Here is a 19,498-nt window from a genome sequence, read left to right on the forward strand (position 1 = left end):
TCTGTCCATGCGCATTGACTGCAGACACTCGGAACTGATCATCAGCCTCTTCAGACAGATTGCTCACCATGAACTCTGGGATGGGGACATGAGACTCGTGGCACCTCACCCAGGTGAAGCCAGTTAGTTTATTGGGTTCCACAATGTAGCCATGGATTGGAATGGGGCGGTGCATCTTCGGAGGGGACCATGCCAGCGTCACTGAGGTTTCTGTTTTATTTTTCACCACGGGGTCAGCTGGGGGCTGGGTGGGAGGTTTTCCGGGAGCTGAACAGAAATAAATACAGAAATATTAGCATAAGGATATTTAGGCTGGAAAAGACCTTCAAGATCAGCAGACTCAACTTGCAGCATGACCTACTGAGACCCACCATTAACTACTGTGGTACCTGAGGACATACATGACAAGCTTATTCCTGCAGGTATTTGCGTAGTGAATATATTCACCCTCTGGTTGCTTTGGAACATTTTAGGGGTTAAAATCCCATCAGACTTTTTCACTGTGTGCAGCCACTGATACAGGCAGGAGGCTGGGAATTACCTGATGGGCTCTAGTTACAGACTACAGACACAGTCAAGGATTGATTTCATTTCATTTTGGCCATCAGAAAGTTTGGTGTCTGGTTTAAGTCACCCATCTAGACTCCAATTATAATCATATGGAGAACAGCACATTTAGGAGAACTCATCTCATCTTAATAAACCTGAATGAAATCACAGAATCATAGGACCACGGGAGGGCTTGGGTTGGAAGAAACCTTCAAGATCATTAAGTGCTAGATGCCAAAGGTCCCACTAACATTGCATGAAGCCGAAAGCTAGACGCTGGAATCAGATCTCCTGACCTTACCATCAGAAATTGAGATGTCATATTTTGCTCAGAGGTGCCTGCTTGTAGGAGGGACAGCTTCCGAGCTGTTTCTGCTCAAGGAACCAGCTCCAGCTTCAGAATTTAAACAGCAGTCAGAAATTAAACTGAGCTTTGTCACCTCCATCAAATAGAAGGAGTGGTTGGGTGGTACAGCTTTCCAAATCACTTAGAAACTGTCACAACAATCAGATGCCTACCTTTTCTTTCTGAACGTGTTAATACACAGAGCTTAATAGCATCAGAATGCCCCAAGCACTTCAGATAACACGACAGCTGTAAACCCTACTTTAAGGATTCCTTTGTTTAACCACTGAGTAACTGTAATTCAGTGGTGCTGGTGGGAGAAGGGAAGTCCTAATCTTCCCAGATGGTGAATAGAGTTGATGTTCACATGCAGACTGGTGCTGCAGCACAGCCAGAAACCACTCATTTGGGAAACACAGCACCAAGAAAATAATGGGAATAGCTTCATAAAATCAGGCAGCTTCACCCAAATTTCATGTCAGGTCCATTATTCTTCCTATTTTCAGGAAGAAAGGCTTTCCCTTTTTCTTGTAGTTTTATTTTCTTTTCCATTCATGCAAGCAGCTTTGTAGCTTACAAATAGTTTTCTAATCACCTCCTGGTGTGGACAAATCACACAGGTTTGACTCCATGTTTTCCATAGTTAGCATTTTATATTTGTTCCAGTATGGAACTGTACAGTCATAGAATGGTCTGGGTTGAAAAGGATCTCAAAGATCATCCAGTTCCAACCCCCTGCTATGTGCAGGGTTGCCAACCACCAGACCAGGCTGCCCAGAGCCACATCCAGCCTGGCCTTGAATGCCTGCAGGGATGGGGCATCCACAGCCTCCTTGGGTAACATGTTCCAGTGCGTCACCACCCTCTGAGCAAAAAACATTTTCCTAAGATCCAACCTAAACCTCCCCTTTCTCAGTTTAAAACCATTCCCCCTTGTCCTATCACTGCCCACCCTCATAAACAGCCATTCCCCCTCCTGTTTATACGCTCCCTTCAAGTACTGAAAGGCCACAATGAGGTCTCCCCGCAGCCTTCTCTTCTCCAGGCTAAACAAGCCCAGATCCCTCCACCTTTCCTCATAGGAGAGCTGCTCCAGCCCTCTGATCATCACAGTGGCCCTCCTCTGGACCCACCCCAACAGCTCCACATGCTTCCCAGGCCTGGACACAGTGCTGCAATTAGGGCCTCACAAGAGCTGAGCAGGAGGGGACAATCACCTCCCTCTCCTGCTGGCCACCCCTTTTTCAGTGCAGCCCAGAACACGCATGAATCTATCTTTTCCATACGGATATTCCCATAGATGTACATATATATACCACACCTACACCCCCACAATCTGCTACAACTTCATATTCCTCCCCACAGTCCCCGACAGCCCCCAGTAGCCCCATATCACCCTAAGGCCCCCACAACCCTCTATCTCTCCATACACCACCCCTTCAAGCCCCATACCTGCCCATATCCTCCAATAGCTCCCCACAACCCCTACACACCCTCAGAGCCCCCTAGAGCCCCTAGTCCTCCTATGGCCCACCACAGCCCCATATCCCCCCTGGAGTCCCCCTCAGCTCCCTTTACAGCCCCTGCACAGCTCTATAGAACAGTCTGATAGAACTACCTCTAGTAGAAGCAATCTCCACACAGAGATCCTTTCCCAGTGGCACTCAGCCCCACAGTCGGAGCCGGCGGAGCTGCCGCTGCCCAATGGGAGGCCGGGGGAGGCCGGCGCTGGGACGGGGAGAGGAGAGAAGAGACAGAGGCAGCACTGAGGTGGGATGGGCTGATGGGGAGTGCGAGGAGGACAGGGGGGTGTGGGGCTGTGGGGGGGCAGAGGGGGATGTGGGGCTGCAATGTGTCAGCGTCAGGAGCACAGGTGAAGGCAGCTGAGCTGTGTGAGCAGTTGTGTTTGAGTCTGGCTGCAGCTCTCTTAGACCCCACTGAAGGGCTGAGTGCCACTGGGAAAGGATCTCTGTGTGGAGATTGCTTCTACTAGAGGTAGTTCTATCAGACTGTTCTATAGAGCTGTGCAGGGGCTGTAAAGGGAGTTTATGGGGACTCTAGGGAATGTTTTGTAATGCCTGCTGGGGCTGCAGGCAGCATTGCCTTCCTCTTTAGGGGGCAGGTTTAATCACAAACCTCCCTATTTCCTCTCACAAACGTCCTACAAACCATGTCTGGGCAGTGCTGTCTCGGCCTGGATCTCAGCTCCTGAGACTGTCAGATGTGAAGCAGAAGCTGCTGGGACAGGGCTGGCTCTGTGTGCCCTCTGTGGGTCTGTGGGCATAGAGTGGGGCAGAGGGATGACTGTGAGAGGGAGGAATTGCCCAGCCACTAGAAAGAGGAAATCAGCTGAAAAGGGGAGATTTGAGAAGCACTGAGGCTGTGGTTGTTTGGACAGTAAGAAGAAACCAAGCTGTCACTGTGCAGATGGGAACTCCAGTAGGAGAGCTGTGGTGGCTTTACAGATGGCAGACAGCACCTGGAGTGTAGAGCCAAGGGTAGGGGGGGATCTTCCTCTTAGCAATGCCATGCAAAGAATGATGCAGACTCCTGCAGGGTCGGCTTTGCTGTGTGACCCTGGGTGGAAGCAGCTGGAAGGTCTCAGCCCTTCTGCGTTATCCCAGGAGCTGGGGCAGTGCTCGGTCTCATCCCACCCCTGCTAATAGCAAATGCAGAATCCCTTATCTGTGTGCCCTTTTCTCTCATGTAGAGTCACCGACCCTGGGACATTCAAGAAACGTTTGGATGTTGTGTTGAGGGCTATGATTTAACTGGGAAGTATTGGTGATGGTTGGACTGGATGATCTTATAGGTCTTTTCCAACCTTGATAATTCTATGGAGTTGTAGCAGATTGTGGGTGTGTAGGTGTGGTATATATATGTACATCTATGGGAATATCCGTATGAAAAAGATAGATCCATGCGTGTTCTGGGCTGCACTGAAAAAGGGGTGGCCAGCAGGAGAGGGAGGTGATTGTCCCCTCCTGCTCAGCTCTTGTGAGGCCATATTTGCAGCACTGTGTCCAGGCCTGGGAAGGATGTGGAGCTGTTGGGGTGGGTCCAGAGGAGGAAAACTGTGATGATCAGAGGGCTGGAGCAGCTCTCCTATGAGGAAAGGTGGAGGGATCTGGGCTTGTTTAGCCTGGAGAAGAGAAGGCTGCGGGGAGACCTCATTGTGGCCTTTCAGTACTTGAAGGGAGCGTATAAACAGGAGGGGGAATGGCTGTGTATGAGGGTGGAGAGTGATAGGAGAAGGGGGAATGGTTTTAAACTGAGACAGGGGAAGTTTAGGTTGGATCTTAGGAAGGTGTTTTTCGCCATGTTCACACCATTTTCAGTGAGCTGGATGAGTCTGTTGTTGGCATTTTAATACCATTGACCAGGCAGGCAATATGTATGGAGTATTTGGCTCTCTCTACAGTCATGAATGTTTGAGTATCTTCAACATGTGGCTCATTGCTTCCATTTCAGGCTGCCCAGAGAAGCTGTGGATGCCTGTCCTTGGTGTTGAAGGCGAGGCTGGATGGGTGATGGGCAGCCTGAGCTGGTTAGTGGGCAGCCAGCCCATGGCAGGGTGTTTAGACCTGGATGATCTTGAAGGTTTCTTCAAACACAAGCCCTCCCGTGATCCTATGATTCTGTGATTTCATTCAGGTTTATGAAGATGAGATGAGTTCTCCTAAATGCGCTGCTCTCCATAGGATTATACTTGGAGTCTTAAATTATAATTGGGTGACTTAAACCAGACACCAAACTTTCTGATGGCCAAAATGAAATGAAATCAATCCTTTACTGTGTCAGTAGTCTGTAACCAGAGCCCATCAGGTAATTCCCAGCCTCCTGCCTGTATCAGTGGCTGCAAACAGTGAAAAAGTCTGATGGGATTTTAACCTCTAAAATGTTCCAAAGGAACCAGAGGGTGAATATATTCACTGTGCAAATACCTGCAGGAATAAGCTTCATGTATGTCCTCAGGTAGCACAGTAGTTAATGGTGGGACTCAGTAGGTCATGCTGAAAGTTGAGTCTGCTGATCTTGAAGGTCTCATCCAGCCTAAATCACCTTATGCTAATATTTCTGTATTTATTTCTGTTCAGCTCCCCGAAAACCTCCCACCCAGCCCCCAGCTGACCCCGTGGTGAATAATAAAACAGAAACCTCAGTGATGCTGGCATGGTCCCCTCCAAAGATGCACCGCCCCATTCCAATCGATGGCTACATTGTGGAACCCAATAAACTAACTGGCTTCACCTGGGTGAGGTGCCACGAGTCTCATGTCCCCGTCCCAGAGTTCACAGTGAGCAATCTGTCTGAAGAGGCTGATGATCAGTTCCGAGTGTCTGCAGTCAATGCGCATGGACAGAGCCCGTCTCTGGAATTCCCAGGGAGCGTGCACCTTGGTAAGCACAAAAACCCCAATGGAAATTGGGTCAGTGTGTGCTGAGCAGCTGTGTTGGTTCCCTAAAGATGTTTCCTTTGACTTTAAGGATAGTAGTGCATTAACACACCAAAGGCTTTCCCTTATTCCTAGTTCTATCTCCTATCAACTTCCAGCTACCACTAAAGTGATACAAGTTCTGTTTCTGTGACAGAGACATGAAAATCCTTATCTCTTGATATCTCACATGTGCAAGAGGCAGAACTTTCTGTAACAGATCTGAAGCACAGAAGTGCTTCTTCCAGCACTCATGCAAAGGGAGAAGTAGAAATGTACCTATGATTTAATCTTCCATCTTTAGATGAGATACCAGACTTGCATCTCAGGAGCATTAAGACATACATGTTGTTGTTCCTCAGAACCAGTCCTGGCTGTGAAATCCCCACTAACAACTGGTGAAGCTGTACCTGGAGGGGATGCCATGTTTACTATTGACCTTACAACAACGTGTTGCGGCAGTTGGTACCTCAATGGTAAAGTCTTACAGGAAAGCGAGACCTGCATCATCAAGAGAACCCAAACTACTCACAGCCTAATCATAAAGAACGTCACCAAGAACGATGATGGAGCAGAAGTGAAATTTGTTACCAAAAATGTTGATGTCATCACCAAGATGAGAGTGAGAGGTGTTTGCTTTGATCCTTCTCCTTTCCTCTTCCAGTCAAGGCATAGTTGCTGTGATCTGATGATTAGAACTGGGGCTGCAGGCATTCACTGACTGTACCAAATACCTGAAATTGCATCCCATGGACTGACGTGAGTCCTGGTAATGACCTAAACATGATAGCACTGAGTGTAGGGTAAGCCAGTCTACCCAGCTGCTTGGTATCTGAACCAGATTGCTTCATGCCAGCTGATGAATGTCTGCAGTTCACAGCTCTTGGCCAGTGCATTCAGTCACCAGGTTTACCACTGCATCACCATAGAGCAGTACTTTCAGCTCCAGGTTCAGACAGCCTTTCTGATTGCACTGGAATAGTTTAGAAGTAGGGGAGCAATCATTCCAATAATATCTGTATCAATCAGCTTTGCATGACCAAACAGAACAAATAAACATTCATTATGGAAGGACCTGTTTGTCATTGGGTGGAAACCTCTGCAGAAGCATGTTTAGAGCATTCTTAATCAGTAGAAGGAGATGTTTGGTTGATTTTTACTTAGTAAATCTGGCATGAAGACCAAATGAAATATCTTGAATTGCTCAGCACTGACACAATGATGAGTGCAGGAACAGAAGGTGATACTTTTTCAGAGATGTTGCAGCAAACATTGACCACGTTAGCCTGATGTCAATTGAAATAACGAGGCCTTTGCTCCTGACAGGTGCTGCAGTGAGATTTACCAATAAGAGCAAAGATGTAGAAAAGATCTCCGCTCGGCTGCATGAGGAAGCCAAATTGCAGGCTGAGCTTTCAGACACAGGCGCTACTGTGGAGTGGATGAAGGATGGGAAGGAGCTCAAGGCCAGTGAAAATTATGAACTGCAAATTATGGGGAAGAAACACACCCTGAAAATTCACAGCGTCTCAATGGATGATGCTGGAAGTTGTCAGTGCATCTGTGAGGGGGATAAAATGCTCTATCAGCTTTCAGTGAAAGGTATGTGACAGTCTGGACTGTCCTCTTCCTGCCCAGGGCCAGCAGACTGCATTCACCTGACTCCCCGACAGTCCAGCTGTTGTCAGACAGCATGTGGGGTGTTTTCAGTGGCTGTTTTGACTTGAACTGGCCAATCTGCTTTGTAGAGCCATTTGATTTCTGTGTTCTGTCCTGTGATTTGTCCCTAAGATCCAGAGGAAATCAAGGGAAAGATAGGAAAAAGAGCATCCCAGCCTTCCTGCTCTTCTCTCTGGGTGGCCACGAGAGATGATGTCAACAGCTCTTTTTGTAGCAGTGATCCCAAATGTAGAAGAGAACTGTGAAGAGTCACAGGGATGTTTCCTTAGCTGTCATTCCATGGTGGGCTTTTTCTTACACAGATGTAGAGAGAAACTGAACTTTCCCACGCAGGGAAAGTCTGTTTTGCTGCAGGGTGTAGGTCTGAACTCTGAGATCCACACGCTGGGCCTTGATTGCAATAAATGAGAGCCCTTTGTTTGCTCCAGTGGAAGACTTTCCATTTCTGCAGTACCCTCTGCAGATGACACAAATGCAAATGCACCTTCTTCCCAGCAACAATTGCCTTTTTTTTTTTTTTTTTACACTGAATATGAATGAGGCTCTTCATCATATTCTGCTGGCTTGTCACCCTTGTTGATCCATGGAGAAACAACAAAGCCCTAGAGTAGTGTATGCAGTTTGGCATTGGAGAGCTTACTTAATTGCTTCTTCTCAAAGAACAAACTCCAGAGAGGCATGGAGACAGCTCCAAAGAGAATTGAATAATGGGACTGAATTTATGGAGAGCAGAACTTCCTGCCAAGACTTGTCAGCTAGTCTTAATTTTGCTTTTCTTCTCTCTCTTTGTCATGTTAGCATAATATTTCATACTGGCAGGTCTGCCCACAGAATTAACTGGCACAGGCTGCCCAGGGAGGTGGTGGGATCCCTGGAGGTGTTCAGGAACTGTGGAGATGTGGCCCTGATGGATGTTATCAGGGGGCATGGTGGGGTGGGTTGGGGTTGGAATCAAAGGAGGACCCCTATGTATTTCAGCAGGAAGCACTACTGGTAATAAGAACTTTGGAGCAAATCCTGATAGGGCCACGCGCAGCTGGTCCAGTCCGGAGGCTGTTCCTCCTTCCTGCAGTATCTGCAGTGAAAACCAGCAGCTGCTTTTGTGTGGCTGGGCTCACATCCAGCAGTGGTGAGGGAACTACAATGATAAGAGACAGTTGCTGAAAAAATGAATGAAATCTGACTGTATGATAGGATGGAGTTAAATGCATTGACAGGATCTCAGGCATCCCAGTGTCCATCAGCTGGCTCTCGAGCTCCTAAAAGACAGGCGTTCTGTAGAATGTTGTTGAATTTGTATTATACATGCGTGTTCTTGGAACTGCAGAACAAATGCATGCATAATCCAGACTTTGATTTTAGCAGCTCTGACTGCGCTGTCTCAACAGACCCAACTCAGTTGTGTGCGCTGTTTTGAAATGATATGTTAACAAGAAGTTGGAAAACAAACTCCATTACCCGCAGTAAAATAGGACCGTGGCCTTAGGCTTAAACTTTTGGCTAAGAAAGTGGTGAGATTTTGAATCTTTGAAGTCAATTGTTCCACTGTGTGTTAATAGGGGCCAGTTTCATCATCTAACTTTTGAGCTCCAATTAATTTCCATAAAGGAATTCTGTTTTTCTTTTCGGTCCTGAATGATATCTCCATCTTTTAGGCTCAATTTGTTTGCAATGTCATGGTGAAGAGGTACAAAAATGGCAAAGAAATCATGACTAGTAACAAGTTCACAATGGAAGATAAAGGGAAACTGCATAATCTTCTGGCTTCACCTGTAACGAAAGAAGATGAGGAAACATACATCTTCAAAACTGGAGATGACACTCTGATTTTTGATTGGAAAGTCTCAGGTAAGTTTGTGAGGCAAACATGGGATCACAATCCATGTAAAGCACTTCAGACTTAATTCATTTGATTTGTCCAACCCTGTGGGTTTCCAGTATTTAGGACAAAGATTGCATAGCTCTATTGAAGCAGTTCTGACCTTCCTGTTGTCCCTATGCAAATCCACAGTATGAGCAAAGAATGTAACTGTGTTGTGATGAATTCAAGACAGCCTTAGCTCCAGCTGGGTCTTGAGTCACGACTTGAGCCCTCACATCTGGGCTTCATTCTTCTAGTTCATGAATTGCCTCAGCACTTACATCATCTTTAAACCTATGACTGAAATGGTCCTAGGTTCTTAGCATGGGAATCCTGTCTCCTCTTTTGACAAATTAAACTCCACATTTGGAGAGTTGAGTGTCTCCTGCTGTACCCGAAGGATGTTGTGATCTCTGAGGTGTCTCCCTGAGGTGCTGTAAGCACAGCCATTAGCTCATAGTGCAAGTAAAGCACTGTCAGGTCAAGCCTGGAGGAGTAATGCTTGTCACTGACATGTTCCTGTTCAGGGTGGAGCTGGAGGGTAAAATAACACAAAGAAATTGTCATTGAAATTCAATATCTGTGAAATTCAGCTGGCTGCATTCACAGAACCTGGCGTTAAGATCTGTTTTCTGGTTTCTATCTTGAGCCTATTTTCCATAACCCAGTTTTCATTTATGAACTGAAGCTCTACTGAAAGCCTTTTGCTGTAATTTATCTATGTGATATTGATTGATGCTATTAGTTCTTAACAGCTTGACTCTAGAGGGACTGTTCTTCTTTGGTCACCTAGTTTTAAAAGAATAGATGACTCCTGTCTATTACAGTTTTTAAAGCATTATTTGTTCACCGATGCCATAAATGTGCCTGGCATAGCAATTGGCCTTGGTATATTCAGTGACTGAAAGCAACAGTTGTTGCTCTAAGAAATGCAATACTAAGCTAGGTCTGCCTGTAGCTGACAGCCATCAGCTTGCTCCTCAGGCAGGTTCTGTCTGGATGGAATGAAGGGCATGAAATACTGATGTGCTCTTCAAACGCTGCTTGTTAGCTTAGAGACAAGGTGTTGAATAGGTTTGTTCATGTATTGCAAACACGTTACTTAGCTGCCTTCATTTTAGCTTCAGAAGAACATGTGCAGAATACAGAATTGATTAAAAGAAATAACAACTGTCTGCACAGAACTTACTCTTTCCTTACACAGGAGAATCAAGCACACGTTTGTATGTGAGTACCTCCAGAGGTGAAACTCAATCACCCAAATGTAATGAGCAGAGACATTACAATCAGTTCTAACTGTATCTTCATGCTGTGCTGAATAAGCCTGAGTCAGGATGTAAACCACTTTCTCTTTTTTTCTTCAGATGAAGCCATTAATTTTGTCAACAAGCCCAAAACGACTCCAGAAATATCAGTCAGTCCTTCTGAAGACCTGGAGCTGGTGTGTGAGGTGTCAGCTGCAAGCGGAGCTGTCGTATGGAAGAAAGATGAAACAGAGGTGAAGCAGGACCAGAGGACAACCATCATCTCCAAGGGGACGCACCGCAAGCTCATGGTCAAAAATGTGACCCTGAAAGACCAAGGGAGCTACAGCTGTGAAACAAAAGATGACAAAGCAACATTCCAAGTGAAAGTCAGAGGTGAGAAAATGCTTGGAATCCCAGAGATAAAGGAACGCTTCATTTTGTGTGTCTTGCATTTGGAGGATAAACTGACAGCCTCTCTGGTGCAAAACATTTTGGCTATAGGACTTTCTTTGTCATCTAGTGTCATAGCAACACTTTTCTACATGTGCTTTTCCATCCAGGAATGAATTACTGCAACAAACCACAGGCAAAGAGGGTAACTTGTGCAGCTCTTGTAGTCAGCTTGTGTCTGCAGGGTTACAGAGCAAGAGCACACCAGGCATGCAAGGAGTGAGAAAAGGGGAGGTGTTTGAAGAGATCTGGTTACAAAATTTGAATGACACAATGAGGTGGAAAATGCCAATAATCAGACTGATAAATGGCCGGGGTTGCAAAGGCCCACAGTGCTCATCCAGTTCCAGCCCCCTCCTTCCTATGTGCAGGGTTGCCAAGCAGCAGCCCGGGCTGCCCAGAACCACATCCAGCCTGGCCTTGAATGCCTGCAGGGATGGAGCATCCACAGTCTCCTTGGGTGCTTAAATTCTGTTTAATTCATGTACTTTTCTGTTTGCCTTCTGCAGGTATGAATGCAGAGGACTTGGGTAGCCTCAGCTTAAGACAGGCTGGAAATAATTGGGGAATTTCCCTGGGGATCTCAAGTAGATGCAATGATAGCAAAATGAGAAGTCAATAATTACAGGGGAAATTTAAGAATAATAAAGATATCTTCAGGGCAAGAGCACACCCCTGCAAATGCTTCTTCCTAAATAGTCTCAGTAACAGCATTTGGTCACAGTGCTTGAAGGCGGCATTGGTGGTTTCTATTAAATTAAAGACACCTACAACTAAAAAGGTTTTCCCGTATTTTCTTTTGTTTTCTTCTCTATAGCAGGTAAAAAAGAAATGCTTAAAAATAGAAAGGCTTCAAGCTGGTGCTTTTCTTTCCAGAAATGGAGGAAGACAGGCGTTCTATTTATTAGGAGAGTCTGATAAGAAAGTGGAAAAAGGCTTTTTACCAGGGTCTATAGCAACATAAGAAGGGGCAATGGTTTCAAAAGTTAAGAGGGTAGACTCAGTTTGGACATGAGAAAAGTTCTTTATGATGAGGGTGGTGATACACTGGAACAGATTGTCCAGTGAAGGTTGTGGGTGACTCATCATTGGGAGTGTCCAAGGCCAGGCTGGATGGGGACCCTGGGCAGCCTCATTTAGTGAATGATGTCCCTGACCGCGGCAAGAGGTTGGACTGGATGATCTTTAAAGCTTCCTTCTATACTCAAACCGTTCTATGATTCCATAGGGGAAACCATTTTATTACTGCCTCTGAAAACTCAGGCGATATTAGAACTGTTTTCAGAAATAAGTAGGTGAGAAAAATACATTTCCTCACTATGACTTAATCACAAACAGAATTTAACCTTGACCCTCACCTGGCTTTTGCTGGCAAAGCAACTTACAGCTGTCTGCTTGTTTGGACCATTTAATGCCTGTCCCCTTGTATGAAACAGACTTTTCAATGACTGCGTATGCTGCTGTGCTGCTAGACAGTGGGGAAAGGGGTGTTGTTTTCTTTTTGAAGATTTTGGAACATGATACTGGTGGAAATGAAAACAAGTTTAGGGCTATCTAAGCTGTTTTGGTCTGGCAGGGAGGAAGTTCTTCACTGGCAATTGATATAGTTCAGATGTTCTCATTCAGTTCATAGCACTGTCAGGAAATGTGAGTGGGAAAGCTGTCCTCAACAGTACAGTCCAAAGACTAATTTGGGCATTTGGGGAAGGCTGTGTAGAAAAGATTCATGTCTTAAATGTGCCCATTTGCCTTCAATTCCAGAAGCAGAAGATGCTTTTATCAACAAGCAGAAGGTGCAGAAGGAGGTGAAGGCTGCACCAACAGAAAATGCCACGCTGAGCTGCGAGGTGGCCCAGGAGAAGGTGGAGGTGAAGTGGTACAAGGAGGGGAAACTGATCACCTGGAGCAAGAAGTTCAAGGTGGAGTCAGAGGGCAAACAGCGTTGGCTGGTGGTGAGCCAGGTGGAGAAGAAAGATGCAGGGGAGTACAGCTGCGAGGCTGCTGGCCAGAAACTCACCATCAAGATTCATGTAACTGGTAGGAAACACGTTTTGCTTGATATTCTTTGATTATTCCATAGTCTGACTGTGGAAACATCTGTGTGAACGTGTCCTCTTGATTCTGCCATGAAACTTTTGGGGAGGATGAAAAGAATTGCTTACAAACGTGCAGGTAAAATGATTATTTGCTTTTAACAATGTTTCATCCAGCTCTTCCCCTACAACTACTTTTATCATCATCTGTCCATGGATGTCCAACTGTGATTTGTACAATGTGCAACACTGCTCTACCAGTTGATATTTCAACAGTAGTAGTTACAGATCTCTACTGTGGCTGCACTGAGAAGGTTTGGTTGTCGGTGTCCTAAGAACTTTTAGTCAGAGGCATTGCACTTGCCTTTGGCTTGTTGAATCCCACGTTGACGACCATTCGTTCCATGTTCTGTAAATGTAATGATCAGTCGTGAATCCATTGATACCTTTCTAATTGTACGTTTCTCATTAGTCTGAGAGTTTAGCACGGAGGTAGATCTCTCACTCCAGCTGCAGCAGAGATTGCTCTGGTGTCAGTATATTTTGCACAAGATCCGGTAAATTTTAACTTAGACTCCAGATAGCCGTGGGCACATCAGCTGCATTCTGAGTGACCATTAGTGAGCTGGCTGATGACAAGGGTTTGTCTTCTGTTTTATTTGTAGCTGCACTCTACTGGTTTTTGCTCATAAGTCAACTTGTTCTCTGTTAACTTTACAGTTCTCGTCTTGTATTCTGAGCTGATCAGGACAGGGAATCTGTTTTCTCCTGTTCTTTCTTATGGCAGTGAACACATTGGAGCTTAATCCTGGTCAAGGTTTGGCATTTGATCAGCTCTGTGGAGGAGCAACTGTACTGGGAGTCTACTGCCTTTCTGCTCACACAGACCTGGTGTCCTTGCAGGGCATAGCTTGCGTTCTGTTCCCTTGTAAAGGTTGCAGTCTTTGCTCTCTCCGTCTTGGGGCATTCTGCTCCTTCAGTCCCTGGTGTGCAATATATCTCTGCTCCTGTAGTAGACAGTTTTGCTGCTGCCTGTGGTGTAGACTCTAAAGTATCAGCTCTTACTGTTCCCACACCATGTGGATGTTATTCTGGGGCCTTTGGATCTGTTCCGTGAGTTGTGTAGCTCATGCTTTTGGCTCAGGAAATTGGCAGTTTCAGCAAAGAGTGGATTACAGACAGGGTAGATTTGGGAGGTATCTGTCAGAGCAAATGAAACATGAACGTTGACAGAAAGACTATGGCAACAGCTGGAATCAACCAAGTTAATCCTCAGCAGCCAAAGCCAGCCCACGTCTTATTGCAGAGGTGTAGGGAGAAAACCCAGAAATGTAGTGCTTTTCCACTTGAATTTTGCTAGCTGAGGGCTATTATTAGCTGTTTGCCTCAGAAACCAAAGGTTTTCTGTTCTCTTTCAGACCGGATGAGCTCATGGCTGCACAGGGTAATGTAATACCTCCTCCTCTGCCATACGTGGAGAGTGCTTGCCTAGCTACCATTGCTGTATTTCTCATGTGTACCACTGTAACATGACGTGCCAGTCCAGCCCTCACTGCAAAATGATGTGGTGTGAAAGTCAGGAGGGATTATGAGTACTCTTGGAGTGGTTGGCTCTTTCACTACAGGAATCCTCATCTTACTAGCTTCGCCCAAAGTGGAATGGAGTCCTGAGTCTTAATTGATCCTCTTCCCATTGCACTCAGAAAGCTTTTCAGGGTTCCTCTACCCCAGGGTTCCAATGGTAGCACAGAACAATCCTATTTTAAGGACATGTTGAATATTAGGTACTCAGTGTTGAGTGTTACGGAATGCAGATTAGACCTTCTTGCTTAAAAGAAACAAGTGCTGCACACCTTGGAAACCTATAGAAAACTAGAGTAAAAAGGGCTGATTCTGCCATCTCATTATCTCAGTATTTGTGGTGCACGCTGAAATCCTTACTTGAAGTGGGCCAAAGCTCCATTGCATTTGTGAGAAGTTTTGCATCACCTGGTTGGTCTAGGCCATGTTTGTTGTCTTGCTAATAAGCAAGCCTTCTGATCTTCATCAAATCATTGCGGTTGGAAAAGACCACAAAGATCCCCACATCCAGCCTCAACCCATCCCACCATGCACACTGCCCACGTCCCTCAGTGCCACATCTCCATGGTTATTGAACACTTCCAGGGATGGTGACCCCACCAGCTCCCTGCAAAGCTGTGCCACCACATCACCATTCCTCTTCAGAAGAAGGTTTTCTTAACATCCAACTTGAACCTCCCCTGAAAACCATCAGTCAAAACAGGGGCTGTTGAAGATGGGCGGAGAGAATGATGCTTCTACAGTCAATACAAGCAGGGAGATCAAATGTAGAGTGTGTCAACTGCATTCTTGCATTGGCTTGCTGCCCTGCTCCCTGGCCTTCAGTGGACTGCAGTGCTGGTGGTAGAGCTGTGGTGTGAATCCTGGGATTGCACGTACTGCAACGGTCAGCAGCACAGCAACTTGAGCTGAACTTACCCTCCTGGGCAGCTGCTGCCACTCAGAATTCAGACAGCATGCAGAGGAGAAAGTCATGAAGGAAGGGAAAGGGATGGCAGCAGAAGGCTTCACAGAGTGACAGCGAGGAGGGAGGAGATAGGGGACAGGTCCTGGAAGGGTTTGCCATGACTGCTGGGGAGCAGGAGCCTTCCCGGTCACCTGAGCTGGGTATGCCTGAATATGCTTGCACGAATGATCTGAATGAGTGGTCTTCCATGTCTCCACTGCAAATAAAAGGCAATGTCAGTCCCCCTCACACCTACTAGTCCTGCATTCATCCTTGGAGCCTCTGTCTTGGTATCAACATCAGGACCCTGGGATCTTTCCTGGGACCCAGACAAGCATAGGAAGCTTCTTCAGAATTGGGCTGCTGTTAGAAGCTGGCTAGCACTAGAGAAGTCCATGATGTAACTGCGTCAGAAATATTCTGCACTTCTATAGCCTTTTGTAGGGCAAACCATTTAATAGAAGTGGGAGCCCATTTATTTAGGGTTTATCTGTTCTCCTACATTTCAAATACTAGGCGTATTTGGACCCTCTTGGTTTCTTCAGCTCCTAGGTTCTTTCTTGCCTAGATTTGACACTTTGTTTTAACAGAAGAGCTGATATTCTCTAGTGAAGGCTATTAGTTTGGGCACAAGTGGTAACCTAAACCTGTTCCAACCTGTACATAAAACCTGCAAGATGGTCTCATTTCAGTCCCTCAGTCAATACTTTTTCTTTTCTTCCCTCAGAGCCAAAACCTGTGTTTATAAACCAGGAGAAGGTGCAGAAAGAGGTGAGTGCTGCCCTGGCATCAAGTGCCTCCCTCAGCTGTGAAGTAGCACAGGATCCAACTGAAGTACAAATGGTACAAGCAGATAAAATATCTATTTTAATTTCCATGCCTTTGCTTCTCTTCTAAGCAGAAGCTCTGGATTTCTTGTTGGATCATTTTCTTCCTTCCCGCTCAGCAAAAGATTCTATTAGCCATATTCTTTATGTTGTAACAGATGATGGATGAGCTGTTATAGAATTGTGAGGCATAGAAACTGAAAACTGCTGACTTTAAGGATTTGAGAAGTTACTAATTTTCCTGTTTCAATGTCTTTCTCAGAACCAGAGGCTAAATTTGAAAAGGAATTTGTCCAGAAGGAGACACTCGTTGTTCAAGAGCATGAAAGCATCACTCTGACTATCTCAGTAACACCTGAATCTGCTGCAGTGAAGTGGTACAAAGATGGAAAGGAAATCAAGACGAGCAAGAAGTATGAGATCAAGAGTGATGGGGCATCCAGGACTCTGACGGTGATCCTGGCAGAGAGCACAGACACTGCTGTGTATGCTTGCCATACGCATAAGACAAAGAATGACAAGCAGGAATTGGAAGTAGAAGTGAAAGGTGAGCAGATAGAAGCCTGCATGTTGTGTCCTTCTTTACAGCTGCTCTTTTCTTATGGGAGGATGAAGTGAAGAAGATTGGTCTCTCTTAACAGCTGTTCTTAAAAGCTTGACGCTTGAATTGCTGTTGCAGCTGCTGTAGCAACCCCAGCATAGACCAGAAAAGACCTTCTTGCCTCCAGAGATCCAAGTTTGTCCTCTGCTGCCCACTTGAGAGCTCAGGGACTATGGTGGGTTCTTTTCTAGTGTGTGCTCTTCACTGTCTTCACCCAGTTTCTATCTCTTCCTAAAGTAGTTGGTAGGGTGTGTTCAGAGCCTCAGCTCTTCCTGACTCTGCTAAGCATGTCAGAGCTGATGAGGAGGATGTAGAATGGGGTTTGTGTCCCTTCAGACACCTACACTGGAGAAATCTGCAGCTGGCATGCACCCCACCAGCTCCCTTTGGCTGTGACTGCATGGGAGTGGTTGCTAGCAGGTCATGTCAACAGGTTGAATGTGTCACGTTCCCAGATCTCTGATTCCATTGGCTGTGTCTCCAGTGACATGAAATACAAACGTGGCTGCTGGGGTTCTTCCATCTGTACAGATTTTTAATGGTAGTCAGGCAAATTAGACTCTGATGTTAAAAAACAGAACAATCAAAGCAGCAATAGGAGACAGTCCCAACCAACCGACAATAGCAGCAAAAAACCACCACACATCTCATTAGGTAGAAGATTAGAGACACTGGAAGGTAGTCTTTAAGCCTCTTTAAAGCACTGTTCTTACATTGCAGAAATAGAATGATAATATAATTCCATGCTGATAATATCTCCAGATTTCTCTCTTCTGGGTTTCTTTCAGCCTGCCATGATCCCCAAGTGTGTCTGTTCATGGGGTTTTTTATTTGGTTTTGTAGAACACGTTTGTTAACTTGTGCATTCTCATAGTTCTTTTCTTTCCTCTGCTTCTTAGAAATCCCAGTGAAGTTCACCAAGAAGCTCGAAGCTGTTAATGCTGAGATTGGAGGCAGTGTCACTTTAAGCTGTGAAGTGAGCCATGCCAAAGGGAAGGTGGTGTGGCGCAGGAATGCAGTTGAGATCAAACCCAGCAAACGTTTCCAGATTGATGAGGAAGGGGTCAGAAGAACCCTGACAATAACAGGGATCCGGGCTGAGGATGAGGGAGAGTACTTCTGTGAGTCCAGAGATGACAAGAGCAGCATTACCATCACCCCCAAAGGTATGTCTCTGGAAATGAAGGCTGACAGTGCGGAAGGATCCTTGGCTTCCCTCATCAGCCATTACAACACTGCAAAGCTGAGTTTATTTGTGTGTTTATGCTGTTCTCTGTGTTAACAACTAGTACAAAACTTGTCTTTCTCTCTAAATAGCTGTGGAACAACTGCTTCTGAAGAGCACAGCAGTTAAGTGGGCAAATCAGCCTTCAAGTCTGGAATTAAGCATCCCAAATGTAAGATGGGAATTTTTTTACCCCTTCTTTGCCTCTTTTCTTCTTGCATCTTTGTAGATGCAAAGAGGATATCCTCTACAGGCAGGAGATGTGAGTGTGAGTTATGGTGATCACTTCCTGCGGGTCATAAAATCTGATGCTTCCAATAAAATCATTGACTCTTTTGGCTCTTTGAAGGTGCTCATACATAAAGGAGCTCATACACTTAGGGACACATCTTTCATGTGCTCCTAAGTGGTTTCTTCTCCTCCATCAGCTCCCATGGTGGTGAAATTTGTTGGTTCAGACTTTTGTACTAGGAGCTCAGCAGTGGTTAAAGCTCACACTTGTGCAAAGTAAGTAAACAAGCTCCTGCAATTCGTCTCTACTCTGTTTTAGCTGTGGATTAGCTTGAAAGTTCCCTTCCATAAGCTTTATCGTTCCCTTCTGTAAGTCTACTTACACAGACTGAGTTGCTTAACTTGAAGTCTTGCTCCAGGATTTTGAGCATATTATTAGCAAAAAATATCACAAATAATTTCACCAACAATTCTCCCCACCTATATGTAGCTTTCCTTTTTTTCACTGGAAGGGTTTACACTGGCAGATAGGGTGGGCATGTAGAAACAACCCCATTAATTCTCACGAAGCTGTGATTTCTCTGACTGGCCTTTGTTTTGTGATTCTGCATGCATGCCCCGTAGCTAAAGCCTGGATGTCTTCCCCAACACCTTCAGTCTCCCATCCTTACTTAAGTTACTCCATAGCAAATCTCTCTGCTAGTACAAGAGAGTTTTTATTTTACCCCTTCTGTGAGGCAGCAACTGGATGGGAAGGGTGAGATGAGGGAGGACTAGGTTGTTTGGGTGCATTTTTATTTATTTATTTATTTTTGCCTAAGAGCCAACTGGGAATCAGAGATCCCAAAAATTGAAGACGAACTGTGTCATACTGAGCAGGGTTTGTCAAATCACTGGCATGCACTGTTAGGACATCTTCTTCATCAACATATTCCGGGCTGAGAGTTGTCACAAAATTCTGCTTCTGTGTCCCAAAATGTGCACTTATCAATTCTATTGGCAGTTATGCCAATATTCTATTTGCAATTATGTCAATAATGCATATAAGAATGTTATGCACTGGGCCATTGCCACCAGGGTATCCCTCCAATATCAAGAGGATTGTTGTAACATGATTGTCCCTAGTACAAGTAATGATAATGTGCTCAAAACAATAGGTTTTTTTGTTGTTAATGACAAGTTCTAGTGAGCATGGAGAGTAGGCACTGCCTTTCATTATTCCTTATGCCAGATGCTCCTAGAGACCTCATTCCCAACTAAATCCACATCCTTCTTTCTCCTTCTCAGAATTGCCTGTGAAAATCAGCAAACCATTGGCAGACATTAGCATCACTCAGAAGGACAAGGTCACATTTGAGTGTGAGCTGTCCAGGCCCAAGTGGACGTCAAGTTGTTCAAGGTATGGCATGTAGTGGTATTTTCATTTCTGACTTCTCTGGAAATGAATGAGAGCCTTTAATTTCACTTCCAAGGGATGCAAGTCTGA

The 19,498-nt window shown here is 45.4% G+C and overlaps 1 protein-coding gene across 1 annotated transcript; it reads left to right on the forward strand.

The window, feature by feature from the left end:
- The first annotated feature begins 15,805 nt into the window (after positions 1–15,805).
- LOC146753644 (obscurin-like protein 1) lies at positions 15,806–19,394 on the forward strand. Its single transcript, XM_085529406.1, has 5 exons — positions 15,806–15,899; positions 16,218–16,502; positions 17,456–17,722; positions 17,874–17,953; positions 19,300–19,394. Exons 1-5 carry the CDS (start codon positions 15,806–15,808, stop codon positions 19,309–19,311), a joined length of 738 nt encoding a protein of 245 aa, XP_085385532.1. The 3' UTR covers positions 19,312–19,394.
- The last annotated feature ends 104 nt before the right edge of the window (positions 19,395–19,498 follow it).

Source organism: Coturnix japonica, chromosome Z (genome assembly GCF_054131305.1).
Source record: "Coturnix japonica strain WE chromosome Z, WE-NBRP24, whole genome shotgun sequence".
NCBI classification, from domain to species: domain Eukaryota; kingdom Metazoa; phylum Chordata; class Aves; order Galliformes; family Phasianidae; genus Coturnix; species Coturnix japonica.

What these genes read in the sequence shown, in the direction of transcription:
- LOC146753644 (XM_085529406.1), top strand. Translation starts at nt 15,806, where the DNA reads ATGGTCTCATTTCAGTCCCTCAGTCAATACTTTTTCTTTTCTTCCCTC. An exon ending in AGGAGAAGGTGCAGAAAGAG is followed by an intron (nt 15,900 to 16,217) that starts GTGAGTGCTGCC and finishes TGTCTTTCTCAG; the next exon opens with AACCAGAGGCTAAATTTGAA. An exon ending in ATTGGAAGTAGAAGTGAAAG is followed by an intron (nt 16,503 to 17,455) that starts GTGAGCAGATAG and finishes TCTGCTTCTTAG; the next exon opens with AAATCCCAGTGAAGTTCACC.